The 17,265-nt window shown below is 44.2% G+C and overlaps 1 protein-coding gene across 2 annotated transcripts in view; it reads left to right on the top strand.

Moving 5' to 3' along the window:
- Positions 1-17,265, top strand: part of LOC311134700 (calcium-dependent secretion activator 2-like) — a 239,946-nt gene that overhangs the window by 212,256 nt on the left and 10,425 nt on the right. For both annotated transcript variants that reach the window (XM_084168466.1, XM_084168465.1), the window contains 4 exons: positions 2,135-2,209; positions 2,554-2,637; positions 2,774-2,806; positions 10,207-10,314. In XM_084168466.1, coding sequence (XP_084024592.1) covers positions 2,135-2,209; positions 2,554-2,637; positions 2,774-2,806; positions 10,207-10,314 — 300 coding nt within the window. The remainder of the gene's footprint in view (positions 1-2,134; positions 2,210-2,553; positions 2,638-2,773; positions 2,807-10,206; positions 10,315-17,265) is intronic.

Here is a 17,265-nt window from a genome sequence, read left to right as displayed (position 1 = left end):
ATTTGATCTCAATACAGTTTTCTGTTCCCAAAACTAGAATCTGTTACGAACAGAGTTGACTATGTTTTGTAGACTTTACCCTTTGCCAAAGTTTTAAAAAAATTCGTTGTTTAGAAGGAGTGCAAAAGCTAATTGAGTTACACGCACTTCACTGAGTAGGTGTTCCCTAATGGAAATATGCAATTGCTTGCTAGAACGCGCCAATAGGACCTTGATAGCACGTGCTTGGCTCTGCCCACCTCCTTGCTTGTGCTGCCCACTATGACTAATTTGTTCCCATTGGAAATGACAGGCTGTGGTCTATCTCAGGTTAGTTATAAAAAATCTTTGGTTGATCCACTAGGGGCAAAAATAGCTAGATTTACTACTAAAAGACCAAAATATATCACTTTTTCAACGAACTGTCAAAATGAAAACCAGAATTGACGTGTTCCACTAAAACTAAGCCTAAAACATCTGGTTTTCAATGAAAACATATTTATTTCATGAAAGTTACTCTAGGGTGTTGTTTTCATCAACAACAACAAAAATCTGCGAAAACCAGATGTTTTAGGCTTTGTGAATGGAAATCTAATTAGCATAATAAGACAATCCCAATCATAATATGTTTAAGCTAGAGATATATTTTATATTTCTATATATATTGCGCTGCGTCGCAATCCACCTTCCGCATCTGCGGTGAAAGGTGACAGAGCTATAGCGGTGTTTGTCAGACCATGAGACATCCCGAAAATCGATCTTCTCACGAAAACGTCTGTAGCGTCCAAACAGTTTTAATATGACCCTCTATGGAAAGGTGAGACACTCAAGAACATGTACATGTCGGACTCGTCTGAAGGTAGCCCAGGACCAGTTTAAAAAATGAATGGAAGTACAGTATATATGTCTCTGGCACAGACTGCTATGCCCAAAGACATTCTCTGGTGAATGTGCGACAGAATGTTAGGATGTTGTTCGCATTGAGGTCCCTTTGAGACAAGTCAGAAGTTAGACAAATTGCTTAATGCATTTACAAGGATCAGAGGGAACTTAAATATGTATTGTTATGTCTAAGGAATGATCAGTTGTTGACTATGTTGTTGTTGCTGTTGTTATGGTCATTGGAATAAGGAGCTTGCATTTGGAAATGTCAGTTGGGCCTTGGAAGAAAAAAACTGGCTGAAGTGACTCTTAGCGGTTTGCTACCAGATAAATGTTTTTTTAAATAAATTATTGTTCTTTTGGGTGTGGTGCACACATGGCAAAGACCTCACAATTAATATTCTCTAATGTGAAGAAGGACCTCACAATTAGGCCCCCTCTGTAAAATTAAAAGCAAATACAGCAATGTTAATTGAGGTAAAAAAGTCCTTAAGATTCACTTGAAATTCTGTTTATGAAAGAAGCTGCCATTTCGTGGGATGGAGAAAAAGGTGAAAATAAAATTAGGGCTGCCGATAGTGACCTCCATGCACCCTCAATTTGTCACCGATCTGCGGGCTTTGTTGATTGAAATTTTTAATTTGGGTGTTCTTTAGACGCACCGTGAAAGGGCATTGTCGCTAAGAGATGAACTCCCTGGCTGCCGTGTGAGCGTCGAAGACAGCCAGCCATTCAACGCTGCAAATGGATGTTCTCCCTCCCTCTTCTCTCCACCATCTCCCTCCATCTCTCTCTCTCTCTCACTCTTTTCTATCAATACCTCTTTTTGGCTGCGCCATGGTTTTTGGGGGGAGGGGAAAAAAGCCCCATGAATATGGGGGTTATGAGACATGAAATTGCGGATCAATTGAATCTACTGTGAGCCTTTGGTCCCCGCAGCTGGACCGGTGCTTTAGAGAAACACAAAGCTGCTCTAATTGTGGGGAAGCACAAAAAGTATCCTTCGAATTCCTTTGCCTTCCAACGAGAGCGGGAATGCCATTCAGCCACATAATGGCCCTATTAGCTGCTTAACTCAGCGGCGCTACATGGGAAGATTTTCTCTGCTGAATGTTTGGGGTGGGGAGGCGGGGTAGAGAGAAGGAGAGAGAGTGTGGTCGTGCATGCGTGCCTTGTGTGTTTGTGCGTGCGTGACAGGATGAAGGAATCATTTTCACCTTATCTCCCTCATAGATCTTTAAAATGCTTGTTTGTTTCCTTACCCTCTTCTCAGCAACAGTACCATTCGAAAATCGACAGCCTGATCGATGACACGTTTAAAGACATGATTTCCTCCCTGGTCTCAAAGGTACAGTATGTTACTGCACATTCTCCACAGGCCCAATGACAACATCCTCACTATAGATGCAGTATATGTCAGCCCACCTCAAATCAAATGCCCATTTTGCTAAGAATCACATTATCATTCCTTCTCAGTTCTACAGCAACTTGATCCTAACCTTACCCAGTTATATTACACCTGCTTTTTATTTTCATATTCTATGCAAAATATGATAGAATATGTTATAATCAAAAGATGACAGGAACACATAGATAATGTAAACAGGAGAAAGTAATTCAGGCTGTACACTCATACCCCACCTTCCTTTACAAATGGCAAACTAACATGTCTAATTGTCTTCTTCCCTGGAGTTTGCTGGAGCTTTAGACACCGTTCTCTCCAAGCTCTCCAGATATGACGAAGGGACATTCTTTTCTTCAATCCTCTCTTTCACGGTAAGTAGCTGCACTTTTTTGTTCTATGCCGAAGAATGCGGACCCATTGCATTCAGTGGTAACAAAAGCAACGTTTTATTTATTGTAACCAAATCTGCTCAGTTTAACTTTTTTGTATCTTTCCTTTGCTTCGAAGGTGAAAGCGGCTGCCAAGTATGTGGATGTGCCAGTGAGTATTATTTCTCCTTCATTTCTAAAGATGTCTTACTTTCTCATATGAACCTGTTTGCACACGTATTTCTGTCTAAAAGAAACAGCTCTCTGAAGAAAGCTGGCATTGAGCGGGATCATATTGTTCAAGATTTGTCAAACGCTGATGTTAAACGTGGGTGAAATATTGTAACATTTCACCTCGTACCACCATTGTGTGTCAGAGCGTTCAAGGTTGAGGCGGCGTGCAGGCTAATTATTGGCACCGTTGTCTAATGAACACTTGGAGCGATTCGCCAAGGTGTCCGTCATTGGCGGTCACCACACGCCGCAGCAACACTAATGACAGCGCCATGGCAGGGAGCAAGAGCTCTATATCAGAAGACAGAAAGATGACAAACAGTGATGAGGAAGCACTCTAATTACCAAAAGAGAGACGCAACAACACATACTGAAGGACAGGCACATTATGCCTATTCTCCATTGGTCAGGGATTGTAAGGCTAAAGTAGAATGAGGTAGGTTGTTCAAATTTGGGCCAGGGTGTCATTACGTGGTCAGTTTAGACACGTAGGCCTTTCCTGCAGTCAAATGACCTAGTGGCCTCATGGGTGGAATGCAGGGGAGGCTGGTGGGAGGAGCTATAGGAGGACGGGCTCATTGTAATGGCTGGAATGGAATCAATGGAACGGAGTCAAAAATTGGGTTTCCATATGTTTTGCTGTGTTTGATACCGTTCCATTTATTCAATTCCAGCCATTACAATGAGCCCGTCCTCCTATAGCTCCTCCCACCAGCAGCCGCTGGTGGAAGGTTATTAATATTTTTCATAATTTTATAATGAATCAACATTATTTCAAAAACCCTGATGGAAATCCGGTGTTTCTATGTCAAACGGTTTTGTTATATTTCAGTCTTCTGTGATGTATATAAAGTGTAATATTGGGATGCAAACTCAAAATGGAATACATTTCAAGTCTATATCTGACATGGTACGGGGTGTCTTCTTTTTTTAAGCACATAACCATGTGTGTGAGGTGTATACTTTTGTTTCAAAGTAGATTTGTTTAAGACTACCAAGAAACATTCTGTGTGACCCTGATTTAGCCCACAGCAGTAAAAGGTTAATTGTGACATACTCTTGTTCTTAAGCCATCAAAAGCTTTGCCCTGATGGTCTAGCAATCAGGATTCAGTCCATTCACCACCGTGGGCCGAGCTCTATTTCTGTTTCGCTCCACAAATCCTACTCTTAACCCAAAGCAAGAGGTGGTTTTACTCTATCGTAATCAAGGACACTCTAACACTCTTTTCAGAATACATGAGTAGGGCCTTGGCCATTAGTTTGTAAAAATCTGTGAACTGTTGATAAAGCCAGCCAAGCCAGGGCATCGCAAAAGCCTTTTGCCAAACCTTTGTCCTTCTCTTCAGTCCTCCCCCTCCCGCCTGTCCTTGACTCAGCAAATCCCACGTGTCCTATTGGCACTTGTTCCCAGAGCTCTGAGCCTGTCAAATCTCCTCTCCTCCTCCTCCCTTCACCTGAAATTATAATGTAACCTCCACCTTGCGCTTTTGTGTGGAGGGAACCGAAAGCTGCTAAGCCCCGGTTACAGGTGTGCTAAAGAGAAGAGGAGGGTTGTGTCACTGGTGCCTTTAGCAGGAAACTATTTTGGGTCCCTCCCTTCCTTTTTTGTGAAGACTGCTGTTCAAGGGCCCCATGTTGGCAGTGCAACCTCCTGGTTCACACACACATAAACACACCCACCCAACTGCACCTGGGGGAAACAGATCCAGGGCCGGAAACCCAACTGGCAGTGTATAATTAACAGCAACACATTTTGTCCCCTCTCTCTCTCTTTTGTCTCCACAGCTCCCAGCGCTTATCCCCCTCAGGTTAACCGGGCTGCCTCGCCCTAACTGTAAACCTCTCATTCAGCCACCACCTTTGCCTGGCTCCACATTTCCTCTCCCTCTCCTCCTTTACCCACTTCTGCACTCCCACACCCTCTGTCTATCTCCACCACAAACACCTTTCTCTTTCTCCTTCCCTTTGACATGATTCCATTTCACACTAGATTGTTGACGGCCTGGAACAGCCTGTGTATGTGCGGGTATGCGTCTAGCATTTTTAGCTACAAGACAAATACAGAACTAAAGTTTGTTCTTTGAAAGAGGGCAGAGCGTGACAGAGGGCGGCCGGTATGTATTTTGTGCGAGGCGCCAATCTGGAGTGTAGCTGTGTTGGAACCTGGCCTCTATCTCTCCAACTCTATCTCTACCTTGTCACAGAAGGAGAGAAGGAGAGAAAGATTGAAAGAGATGGAAAGGGGGATGGAAAGAGAGTGATAGAGAGGGCCCTGCATTGGGGGTGTGAGGTAGGGCGGTGGGGGACAGTGATATACTGCCAATGATCCTGACACGCACACACACACACAGCCACACACCTCTCCAATCCACACTGTCACTCACTGCAGCGCAGGAAGTGGCGGATTTAACATCTCCACCCACTGGATTACAGTTTCCTGACAGCCCTGTCAATCATCATCATGCCCACATCTCGCCCCCCTCACCCTTATTGTACTTTAACCCCTGTGACACTGAGGTCCAGGTCATCAAAGGTCCATATGAATTACTGGGAACTGCATGTAACCTTCGATTGAATACATTCATGTCACTTTGTATTACATCATTTATACAGTATGAAATACATTTCTTTGTTAGAAACATATTTCTACACTTTATTTAGGAACAGCATGGATCACAAAGGAACATTTGTACTGCATGATCTATAAAGGAGCTCTACTCATCGTTTCAGGTTTTTATTTCGGTGAAATGTGTTTTATAGAGGAAATGTAGGGAAATATTGAGGGGAATATGAGTTTATGGATTTGAGAGTCAGAGTTTATTTTGAACACATTTTAGGATGACTGTTTTGCTGCTAGGCAACTAAAAATGAGCCATTCAGTCAAGCAACAAATATCAGGTTTTCCTCTGAAGCGTCTTCTTTAGCCAACTAAGCGACGAAATCACATAAATTATCGTAGCTGCAAACACATTTGTGGTCGGTTCAATCCTTTTTAAGGGAGCATTTAGTTTTCAGGAAATAAAAACTATTTAAACCAAAAACAATTGACCCCAGTTATGTGACAATGAGTTAACAACATCTTTCTTTGAAATATACATGATATCATGATGCTTTGCTGGTTTGGATGTAGTTGTATTTGTGCAGGATTTATGTTTTTATCGATGTTGGGTCAGACGGACTCCCATGTGACTCAGTTGTTAGAGCATGGCGCTTGCAATGCCAGAGTTGTGTGTTCAATTCCGACGGGGAACCAGTTGGAAAAAGTATGAAAAATGTGTGTACTCACTACTGTAAGTCGCTCTGGATAAGAGCGTCTGCTAAATTACTAAAATTGATTTTTTTTAAATGTATATGTGATTACTTTACTCTGCTTATCAGTGTAGTGTCATGAGTTGAATTACAATTACATCTTGTGGTCCTCTGTAGCTCAGCTGGTAGAGCACGGCGCTTGTAACGCCAAGGTAGTGGGTTCGATCCCCAGGACCACCCATACACAAAAATGTATGCACGCATGACTGTAAGTCGCTTTGGATAAAAGCGTCTGCTAAATGGCATATTATTATTATTATTATTATTATTATTATTATTATTATTATTATTATCTTACAAAGTTCACACAAATCCTGACTGTGACCTAGACAGTGGGTGACTACGCCAAGTGTGAAAGCTGTTTTTTTTAGAGAGTAGTCACATGACAGTGAGTCAGGGTTACGATCACCTCTGACACATCAGGGTCATCCCTGTCACGTCAGAATCAGCTCTGTCACGGCAATGCTGACTAGGGAGAGTGGGCCCCTGTTGACTTGCTCCCAGCTCTAATGACTACCTCAACCTAAGGTAATGCCACACACACAGAGGCTAGTTACCCCAGTGGGTCAGTTACCCACCTTCCGCTTCGGTTGTCACAATTACAGTTGGTAATCACACTCCTCTCTTCCATCTCTGTGGAAGAACATCAGTCAAAGGGGTTTTCTGTGCTCAGGTTTTTTTATTTGCACATACAGAAGCTCGTTTTCCACAGGGGAGTTGCCGTGCCGTGTTCAGCACTGTAGCAGGACAGCAGGCCCCGGGGGCTATCTGAGAAGCGGGTGTGAAAGATGTCAAAGCAATTACAATAGTGTAATCTCCCACTGACATAGAGAGTGTGAATGGAAGAGGGCTAACCCTTTTTTCTGCCTCTGGCCTCTCTCCTCTGGCGACACGATTGCTTTGACATTCACTAAATGTTTAGTTGGTAACAGCTCCACCGCTTGTTATTCTGACAGCAAGTGTGCAGAGTCGTACCTTTTACACATCTCGAAGAGAATGGGATTTGTTAGAATGCAGCAGTTGAAACTCAGTGTCCATGTTTTCCAACGAAAATACTACTTTTAAAGGGGCAATCTGCAGTAGCTACAACCATTTTTGAACTTATTAATGATATGTACCCATTGATTCTTGAAGAATATAACTTAAAAATGCATCATGAGCTTAGTTCAACTGCCTTACCCCATCAGAACCCAAAATATGCTTGTTTTACTCCAATGTTTGTAAACACAGTAAATGTACACAAACACTGTATAGCCTCAAAACATGGTTAAAACTATAATTTTGATATCATGGATGGTTAGTCCTTGCATCCATAGCTCTGTCTATGAATTTGAGAGTGGTTACATTTTTCCAGCCCCTAAGCTTTTTAGCGAAACAGGTGTGGGGAGTTCGCTTTGTTATTGTTTCAACTGCTGATATCCACTTTAAGGCAATGAATATGGCCATTCTCTGTCTAGGTGTTAAAGTCCGAACACAAATAGTGTCTTTCCTATTACACTCCCCATGTTTAACCCTATCCATCTCCCTCCTATTACACTCCCCATGTTTAACCCTATCCATATCCCTCCTATTACACTCCCATTGTTTAACCCTATCCATCTCCCTCCTATTACACTCCCCATGTTTAACCCTATCCATCTCCCTCCTATTACACTCCCCATGTGTAACCCTATCCATCTCCCTCCTATTACACTCCCCATGTTTAACCCTATCCATCTCCCTCCTATTACACTCCCCATGTTTAACCCTATCCATCTCCCTCCTATTACACTTCCCATGTTTAACCCTATCCATCTCCCTCCTATTACACTCCCCATGTTTAACCCTATCCATCTCCCTCCTATTACACTCCCCATGTGTAACCCTATCCATCTCCCTCCTATTACACTCCCCATGTTTAACCCTATCCATCTCCCTCCTATTACACTCCCCATGTGTAACCCTATCCATCTCCCTCCTATTACACTCCCCATGTGTAACCCTATCCATCTATCTCCTATTACACTCCCCATGTGTAACCCTATCCATCTCCCTCCTATTACACTTCCCATGTTTAACCCTATCTATCTCCTATTACACTCCCCATGTGTAACCCTATCCATCTCCCTCCTATTACACTCCCCATGTTTAACCCTATCCATCTCCCTCCTATTACACTCCCCATGTTTAACCCTATCCATATCCCTCCTATTACACTCCCATTGTTTAACCCTATCCATCTCCCTCCTATTACACTCCCCATGTTTAACCCTATCCATCTCCCTCCTATTACACTCCCCATGTGTAACCCTATCCATCTCCCTCCTATTACACTCCCCATGTTTAACCCTATCCATCTCCCTCCTATTACACTCCCCATGTTTAACCCTATCCATCTCCCTCCTATTACACTTCCCATGTTTAACCCTATCCATCTCCCTCCTATTACACTCCCCATGTTTAACCCTATCCATCTCCCTCCTATTACACTCCCCATGTGTAACCCTATCCATCTCCCTCCTATTACACTCCCCATGTTTAACCCTATCCATCTCCCTCCTATTACACTCCCCATGTGTAACCCTATCCATCTCCCTCCTATTACACTCCCCATGTATAACCCTATCCATCTATCTCCTATTACACTCCCCATGTGTAACCCTATCCATCTCCCTCCTATTACACTTCCCATGTTTAACCCTATCTATCTCCTATTACACTCCCCATGTGTAACCCTATCCATCTCCCTCCTATTACACTCCCCATGTTTAACCCTATCCATCTCCCTCCTATTACACTCCCCATGTTTAACCCTATCCATCTCCCTCCTATTACACTTCCCATGTTTAACCCTATCTATCTCCTATTACACTCCCCATGTGTAACCCTATCCATCTCCCTCCTATTACACTCCCCATGTTTAACCCTATCCATCTCCCTCCTATTACACTCCCCATGTTTAACCCTATCCATCTCCCTCCTATTACACTCCCCATGTTTAACCCTATTCATCTCCCTCCTATTACACTCCCCATGTGTAACCCTATCCATCTATCTCATATTACACTCCCCATGTTTAACCCTATACATCTCCCTCCTATTACACTCCCCATGTGTAACCCTATCCATCTATCTCCTATTACACTCCCCATGTGTAACCCTATCCATCTCCCTCCTATTACACTCCCCATGTGTAACCCTATCCATTTCCCTCCTATTACACTCCCCATGTTTAACCCTATTCATCTCCCTCCTATTACACTCCCCATGTGTAACCCTATCCATCTATCTCCTATTACACTCCCCATGTTTAACCCTATCCATCTCCCTCCTATTACACTCCCCATGTGTAACCCTATCCATCTATCTCCTATTACACTCCCCATGTTTAACCCTATTCATCTCCCTCCTATTACACTCCCCATGTGTAACCCTATCCATCTATCTCCTATTACACTCCCCATGTTTAACCCTATCCATCTCCCTCCTATTACACTCCCCATGTTTAACCCTATCCATCTCCCTCCTATTACACTCCCCATGTTTAACCCTATCCATCTCCCTCCTATTACACTCCCCGTGTTTAACCCTATCCATCTCCCTCCTATTACACTCCCCATGTGTAACCCTATCCATCTATCTCCTATTACACTCCCCATGTTTAACCCTATCCATCTCCCTCCTATTACACTCCCCATGTTTAACCCTATCCATCTCCCTCCTATTACACTCCCCATGTTTAACCCTATCCATCTCCCTCCTATTACACTCCCCATGTTTAACCCTATCCATCTCCCTCCTATTACACTCCCCATGTTTAACCCTATCCATCTCCCTCCTATTACGCTCCCCATGTGTAACCCTATCCATCTCCCTCCTATTACACTTCCCATGTTTAACCCTATCCATCTCCCTCCTATTACGCTCCCCATGTGTAACCCTATCCATCTCCCTCCTATTACACTCCCCATGTTTAACCCTATCTATCTCCCTCCTTGTGTTTTTCTATTTCTTCTTCTCCCTGTCTCCTCTCTCTATCCTCACTCAGAAGCCAGGGATGGACCTGGCTGATACCTACATAACGTTTGTGCGGCAGAACCAGGACATCCTGCGAGACCGCGTCAACGAGGAGATATACATTGAGAAGCTGTTTGACGTAAGTGTGTCGGCAGTGACGTGCACTTGCACCTTGTGTGTGCGCGTGTATGTGTGTGTGTGTTTGTGTGTGCGTGTGTGTAGACGGGTTGGCTGACACGGAAATGATGCGCAAGTGTCAATGGGGCTGGAAGCCGTGCTTTGTTATGATTCTGAATGGTCAGATTGTTGCTACCTGTCATTGTTGCTACCTATGACAAGAAGCTGCCATGTGGGGAATCGTAGATTGCTCGTTTAAGCTAGTTTTATCTTGTTCTTGATGTCTTGTTTTGAGGTGTTTTGACTGATTTCATGTCAATGCTATTATGGCTAGAATTCGGTAGCTAGCTAACCAACAACTGTAAGGATGTATTTGAGAGACAACAAGTGCTCATTGTGCAAATATATTTATGTTTCCAATAAACATTTGGAGACTAAATATAGTTTACATGTTGTCAACAATCTAATCCAACACCTAAACAACCTTTTGCTAAACAACCAACACGTCTACAGTCTCATAGACATAGCAAGGAGTATGGCTATTGTTAAGTCTCTATTGACTCATAAAATGGTACTGAAACCTGGAAGAGACACAATGTTATACTATACACACTAAACATCATGCCTTGCTTTTTAGCATTTCACGTTTTTACTTACATTGACCTGCACTTTTTAACGTCAATAGTACAAACAACAGACAGATGACTTCACAATTCAGCCTGACAATGCACATCCCTGTTTGTTTGTGTGTATGTGTGTTTTCACTTTTCTTAGCAGATTTCGTCATACAAAGCACATAGTAACTGTCATTTTTACAACACTATGTTAAAATAAATAACTGTTTAATTTTGTTAAACACAATAGAAATTGGAACCAGTGGACAATATATCTGCTGTGTTGTGATGCCAGTACAGTATACGTAGGTGTTGGATGAAAAACACAGTATAAAAAATAGATACATTCCACCCACTGTATTTCTCAGATTCTGAGGTGAATCATTCAGGTCAAACAGAAGGTGTGTGCGATTCAATCAAACCTTAAATGTGTGGTAGTGGACACAGAAACAAACTCCCTCTCTCACTAACAAACACTGACACACATACACAAACAAACTCTCTTTCCTTTTCACACATACACTGCTCAAAAAAATTAAGGGAACACTTAAACAACACAATGTAACTCCAAGTCAATCACACTTCTGTGAAATCAAACTGTCCACTTAGGAAGCAACACTGATTGACAATAAATGTCACATGCTGTTGTGCAAATGGAATAGACAACAGGTGGAAATTATAGGCAATTAGCAAGACACCCCCAATAAAGAAGTGGTTCTGCAGGTGGTGACCACAGACCACTTCTCAGTTCCTATACTTCCTGGCTGATGTTTTGGTCACTTTTGAATGCTGGCGGTGCTTTCACTCTAGTGGTAGCATGAGACGGAGTCTACAACCCACACAAGTGGCTCAGGTAGTGCAGCTCATCCAGGATGGCACATCAATGCGAGCTGTGGCAAGAAGGTTTGCTGTGTCTGTCAGCATAGTGTCCAGAGCATGGAGGCGCTACCAGGAGACAAGCCAGTACATCAGGAGACGTGGAGGAGGCTGTAGGAGGGCAACAACCCAGCAGCAGGACTGCTACCTCCGCCTTTGTGCAAGGAGGAGCAGGAGGAGCACTGCCAGAGCCCTGCAAAATGACCTCCAGCAGGCCACAAATGTGCATGTGTCTGCTCAAACGGTCAGAAACAGACTCCATGAGGGTGGTATGAGGGCCCAACGTCCACAGGTGGGGGTTGTGCTTACAGCCCAACACCGTGCAGGACGTTTGGCATTTGCCAGAGAACTCCAAGATTGGCAAATTCGCCACTGGCGCCCTGTGCTCTTCACAGATGAAAGCAGGTTCACACTGAGCACATGTGACAGACGTGACAGAGTCTGTAGACGTCGTGGAGAACGTTCTGCTGCCTGCAACATCCTCCAGCATGACCGGTTTGGCGGTGGGTCAGTCATGGTGTGCGGTGGCATTTCTTTGGGGGGCCGCACAGCCCTCCATGTGCTCGCCAGAGGTAGCCTGACTGCCATTAGGTACCGAGATGAGATCCTCATACCCCTTGTGAGACCATATGCTGGTGCGGTTGGCCCTGGGTTCCTCCTAATGCAAGACAATGGTAGACCTCATGTGGCTGGAGTGTGTCAGCAGTTCCTGCAAGAGGAAGGCATTGATGCTATGGACTGGCCCGCCCGTTCCCCAGACCTGAATCCAATTGAGCACATCTGGGACATCATGTCTCGCTCCATCCACCAACGCCACGTTGCACCACAGACTGTCCAGGAGTTGGCGGATGCTTTAGTCCAGGTCTGGGAGGAGATCCCTCAGGAGACCATCCGCCACCTCATCAGGAGCATGCCCAGGCATTGTAGGGAGGTCATACAGGCACGTGGAGGCCACACACACTACTGAGCCTCATTTTGACTTGTTTTAAGGACATTACATCAAAGTTGGATCAGCCTGTAGTGTGGTTTTCCACTTTAATTTTGAGGGTGACTCCAAATCCAGACCTCCATGGGTTGATCAATTTGATTTCCATTGATCATTTTTGTGTGATTTTGTTGTCAGCACATTCAACTATGTAAAGAAAAAAGTATTCAATAAGATTATTTCATTCATTCAGATCTAGGATGTGTTGTTTAAGTGTTCCCTTTATTTTTTTGAGCAGTGTTGATACAGACACACACTCTCCATCTCACTAGCTGCTATTTCTGTCCCACTGTTTCCCTTTCCTTGCACTTCTCTTCCTCTCATGTTATACACACTTCCCCCACCTTTCTCTCTCCTCTTCAGCTCTCTGTGTCTTCCCCTTTACTGACCAGTGCTTCCCACTCTACTTTATATCTCCCTCTCTCAGCCATTTTATTTTCACTTAGACCTCCCAAAGCCCCCTCTTTTCTTTTCACAAACTCCCTCCTCTTCTCTGTACCCCTCTTAACCTGTATGCACCTCCCTTCCCATTTCCCCCTCCCCTATTTTCCCTCCTCTTCCCTCTCCCTATCTCATTTGCACCCTCTTATTGTTGTGGGGAGGCTGCATGGGGTGATGAGAGAGAGAGAACACTTGTTTCACAGTGAGAGTACCCCACTGTGACTACTTCCAGGGCCGAAGCTAACCCCCCAGGGTTTTTGTTGACCTGTCTACCATTGAAATATGCTGAGAGGTGTTGCATCGCCCTGTGTGTGCCCCCCTACTTCCTCTATATATCCTGCGGTCACAGTGTGTCACAGAGTACCTTCAAACACAACTGTTAAGCACATAAGATGAGATGCATACACACAAGGGTACATAGACATTTACACACATCTAAAGCAAACATACATGCACATCACATATTATGCAATGCACACAATGCATGCAAAAAACTATTCATCCATCTGACACACACACAAACACAGCCCTCCTCATTGCTACCCTCTAAGATTGGGTTTGTAAACTTGACGTGGAAACTGAGATTGGAGTAAAGCAGTGTTGATTTAGAGATGGGGAGGGGGGTGGATGGGAGTGGGAGGAGGCAGGCACAGCCCTAATGGACCCCACACACCCACAGTCATGCACTAGGAGGAGAGACAATGGCAGGGTCTAACCATGTCACCACACACACACACACACATACAGAGTTATGTATCACCGCCTGTGGTTGTGTGTGCTGGAAAATGTGATTATCTCTCCATATATGTGTTAATGTGCACAAATCTGTCTGTTTACAGTGCCTTGCAAAAGTATTCATCCCCCTTGGCGTTTTTCCTATTTTGTTGCAATACAACCTGTAATTTAAATGGATTTTTATTTGGATTTCATGTAATGGACATACACAAAATAGTCCAAACTTGTTTTTAAAAATTCTAGAAAATAAATAACGGAAAATTGGTGCGTGCATATGTATTCACCCCCTTTGCTATGAAGCCCCTAAATAAGATCTGGTGCAACCAATTACCTTCAGAAGTCACATAATTAGTTAAATAAAGTCCACCTGTGTGCAATCTAAGTGTCACATGATCTGTCATATTATCTCAGTATATATTCACCTGTTCTGAAAGGCCCCAGAGTCTGCAACACCACTAAGCAAGGGGCACCACCAAGCAAGCGGCACGTGGTCCTCTGTAGCTCAATTGGTAGAGCATGCGCTTGTAACGCCAGGGTAGTGGGTTCGATCCCCGGGACCACCCATACGTAAAAATGTATGCACACATGACTGTAAGTCGCTTTGGATAAAAGCGTCTGCTAAATGGCATATTACATATATTATGAAGACCAAGGAGCTCAGCAAAAAGGTCAAAGACAAAGTAAAAAAATATCCGAAACTTTGAACATCCTACTGGGCACCATTAAATCCATTATAAAAAAAATGGAAAGAATATGGCACCACAACAAACCTGCCAAGAGAGGGCCGCCCACCAAAACTCACGGATCAGGCAAGGAGGGCATTAATCAGAGAGGCAACAAAGAGACCAAAGATAACCCTGAAGGAGTATCTGTCCATAGGACACTCCACAGAGCTGGGCTTTACGGAAGAGTGGCCAGAAAAAAAGCCATTGCTTAAAGAAAAAAATAAGCAAACACGTTTGGTGTTCGCCAAAAGGCATGTGGGAGACTCCCCAAACATATGGAAGAAGGTACTCTGGTCAGATGAGACTAAAATTGAGCTTTTTGGCCATCAAGGAAAACGCTATGTCTGGCTCAAACCCAACACCTCTCATCACCCCGAGAACACCATCCCCACAGTGAATAGTTATGCTCGCTCAAGTCTTCTGTTTTTTTGACTTATTTCTTGTTTGTTTCACAATAAAAAATATTTTGCATCTTCAAAGTGGTAGGCATGTTGTGTAAATCAAATGACACAAACCCCCCAAAAATCCATTTAAATTCCAGGTTGTAAGGCAACAAAATAGGAAAAATGGGGGGTGAATATTAAAGCAATTGCATTGCATGAGAGTAGCTCTTGGTGCTTTTGGGTGCCAACAGCTTGTATTGGTCAGCTGTTTTTAAGTGTGTTTGCATATGTGTGTGTGTATGGTGTACTTGTATGCGTGTGTGCGTGCATGTGTGAGTGTGTATGTATGTATGCATATAGAGTCAGATTCAAAATTATTGGCACCCTTGATAAAGATTAGCAAAAAAGACAAATACAAATACTGAGCTATATTGTATGCTAAAATGTTTTGAAAATTATATTATTTTATACTAATACAATTGCTCAGATAAAGAGATTTTGTTTAACAAGTATTTTTTTTTTTTTAAAAATATCAAAATTATTGGCAACCCAATATTTTATTTTTTATTATTATTATTTTTTACCCCCTTTTTCTCCCCAATTTCGTGATATCCAATTACGATCTTGTCTCATCGCTGCAACTCTCCAACGGGCTCGGGAGAGGCGAAGGTCGAGGCATGCGTCTTCCGAAACATGACCCACCAAGCCGCGCATCTTAACACCCGCTTGCTTAACCCGGAATCCAGCCGCACCAATGTGTCGGAAGAAACACTACTGATATAGTATAGTAATAATACAATAATAAAAAAAAAAAAAAAAAAAAGTGGTTATCCCACTGGCTATCATAAGGTGAATGCACCAATTTGTAAGTCGCTCTGGATAAGAGCGTCTGCTAAATTATGTAAATGTAAATGTAACTGACGACCTGAAGTCAGCTTGCAGGTGCCCGGCCCGCCACAAGGAGTCGCTAGAGCGCGATGAGCCAAGTAAAGCCCCCCCGGCCAAACCCTCCCCTATCCCGGACAACACTGGGCCAATTGTGCGCCTCCCTATGAGGCTCCTGGTCAAGGCTGGTTGTGACACAGCTGGGATCGAACCCCAGGCTGTAGTGACACCGCAACACTGCTTTTCAATACCTCATCTTGTCAGTATAACGGCACTGAGCCTTTTTTACAAAGGTTTTATGAGATTGAGAACATAAAAATGTAGCTCTTTGGCCACGCACACCAGTGGTGGGTTTGGCATTGAATACCTACTGTAAAATATGGTGGTGGATCTTTGCTGTTATGGGCCTATTTTGCTTCCACTGGTCCTGGGGCCCTTGTTAATGTCAGAGTGCTGCGTGTGGATGGGGTGCAGGGAATCAAGCGCAGGAACAAGGGTGTTCTTCAACAGACTTTAGTAACTCCAAAACAGGAATGAGTCGCCAACCCAACCGGGCGGCACGAACAAATTACGCACAACACACAGTGCGAAAAAACAAGAAAAAGCGCACGCAGTGCGAACTCTCGAAATACAAACAAACGAGAGAGGAAACTCCTCAAAGGCAACAGCTGACAATAATAATCACACATAACACCTGACCCAACACACGATAACTAAATAGGAAACAAAATCAAACACTAACAAGGGACAGGTGTACAACCAGACAAAACCTAACAAACATGAAACATCGAACGGTGGTAGCTAGTACACCGGGGACGACGACCGCCGAAGCCTGCCCGAACAAGGAGAAGGAGCAGCCTCGGCCGAAACCGTGACAGTACCCCCCCCTTGACGCGCGGCTCCAGCCGTGCGCCGATCCCGGCCTCGGGGACGACCAGGACGACGCGGAGCAGGATGACCCCGATGGAACTCGGTCAGCAGGGACAGGTCTAATATGTCCCTCCTCGGCACCCAGCACCGCTCCTCCGGGCCGTACCCCTCCCACTCCACGGGATATTGGAGACCCCCCATCCGGCGTCTCGAATCAAGGATGGACCTCACTGTGTACGCCGGAGCCCCCTCGATGTCCAACGGGGGCGGAGGAATCTCCTCTATCTCATAATCCTGGAGTGGACCAGCTACCACCGGCCTGAGGAGAGACACATGAAACGAGGGGTTAATATTCCTGTAATCAATAGGCAGTTCTAACCTGTAACACACCTCGTTCAACCTCCCCAGGACTTTAAATGGCCCCACAAACCGCCGACCCAGCTTCCGGCAGGGCAGGCG

Source organism: Coregonus lavaretus (genome assembly GCF_964263955.1).
Source record: "Coregonus lavaretus genome assembly, chromosome: 9".
Classification (NCBI taxonomy): domain Eukaryota; kingdom Metazoa; phylum Chordata; class Actinopteri; order Salmoniformes; family Salmonidae; genus Coregonus; species Coregonus lavaretus.
Note: the sequence above shows the minus strand (reverse complement) of the source record. Positions and strands in the feature narration are given on the sequence as shown.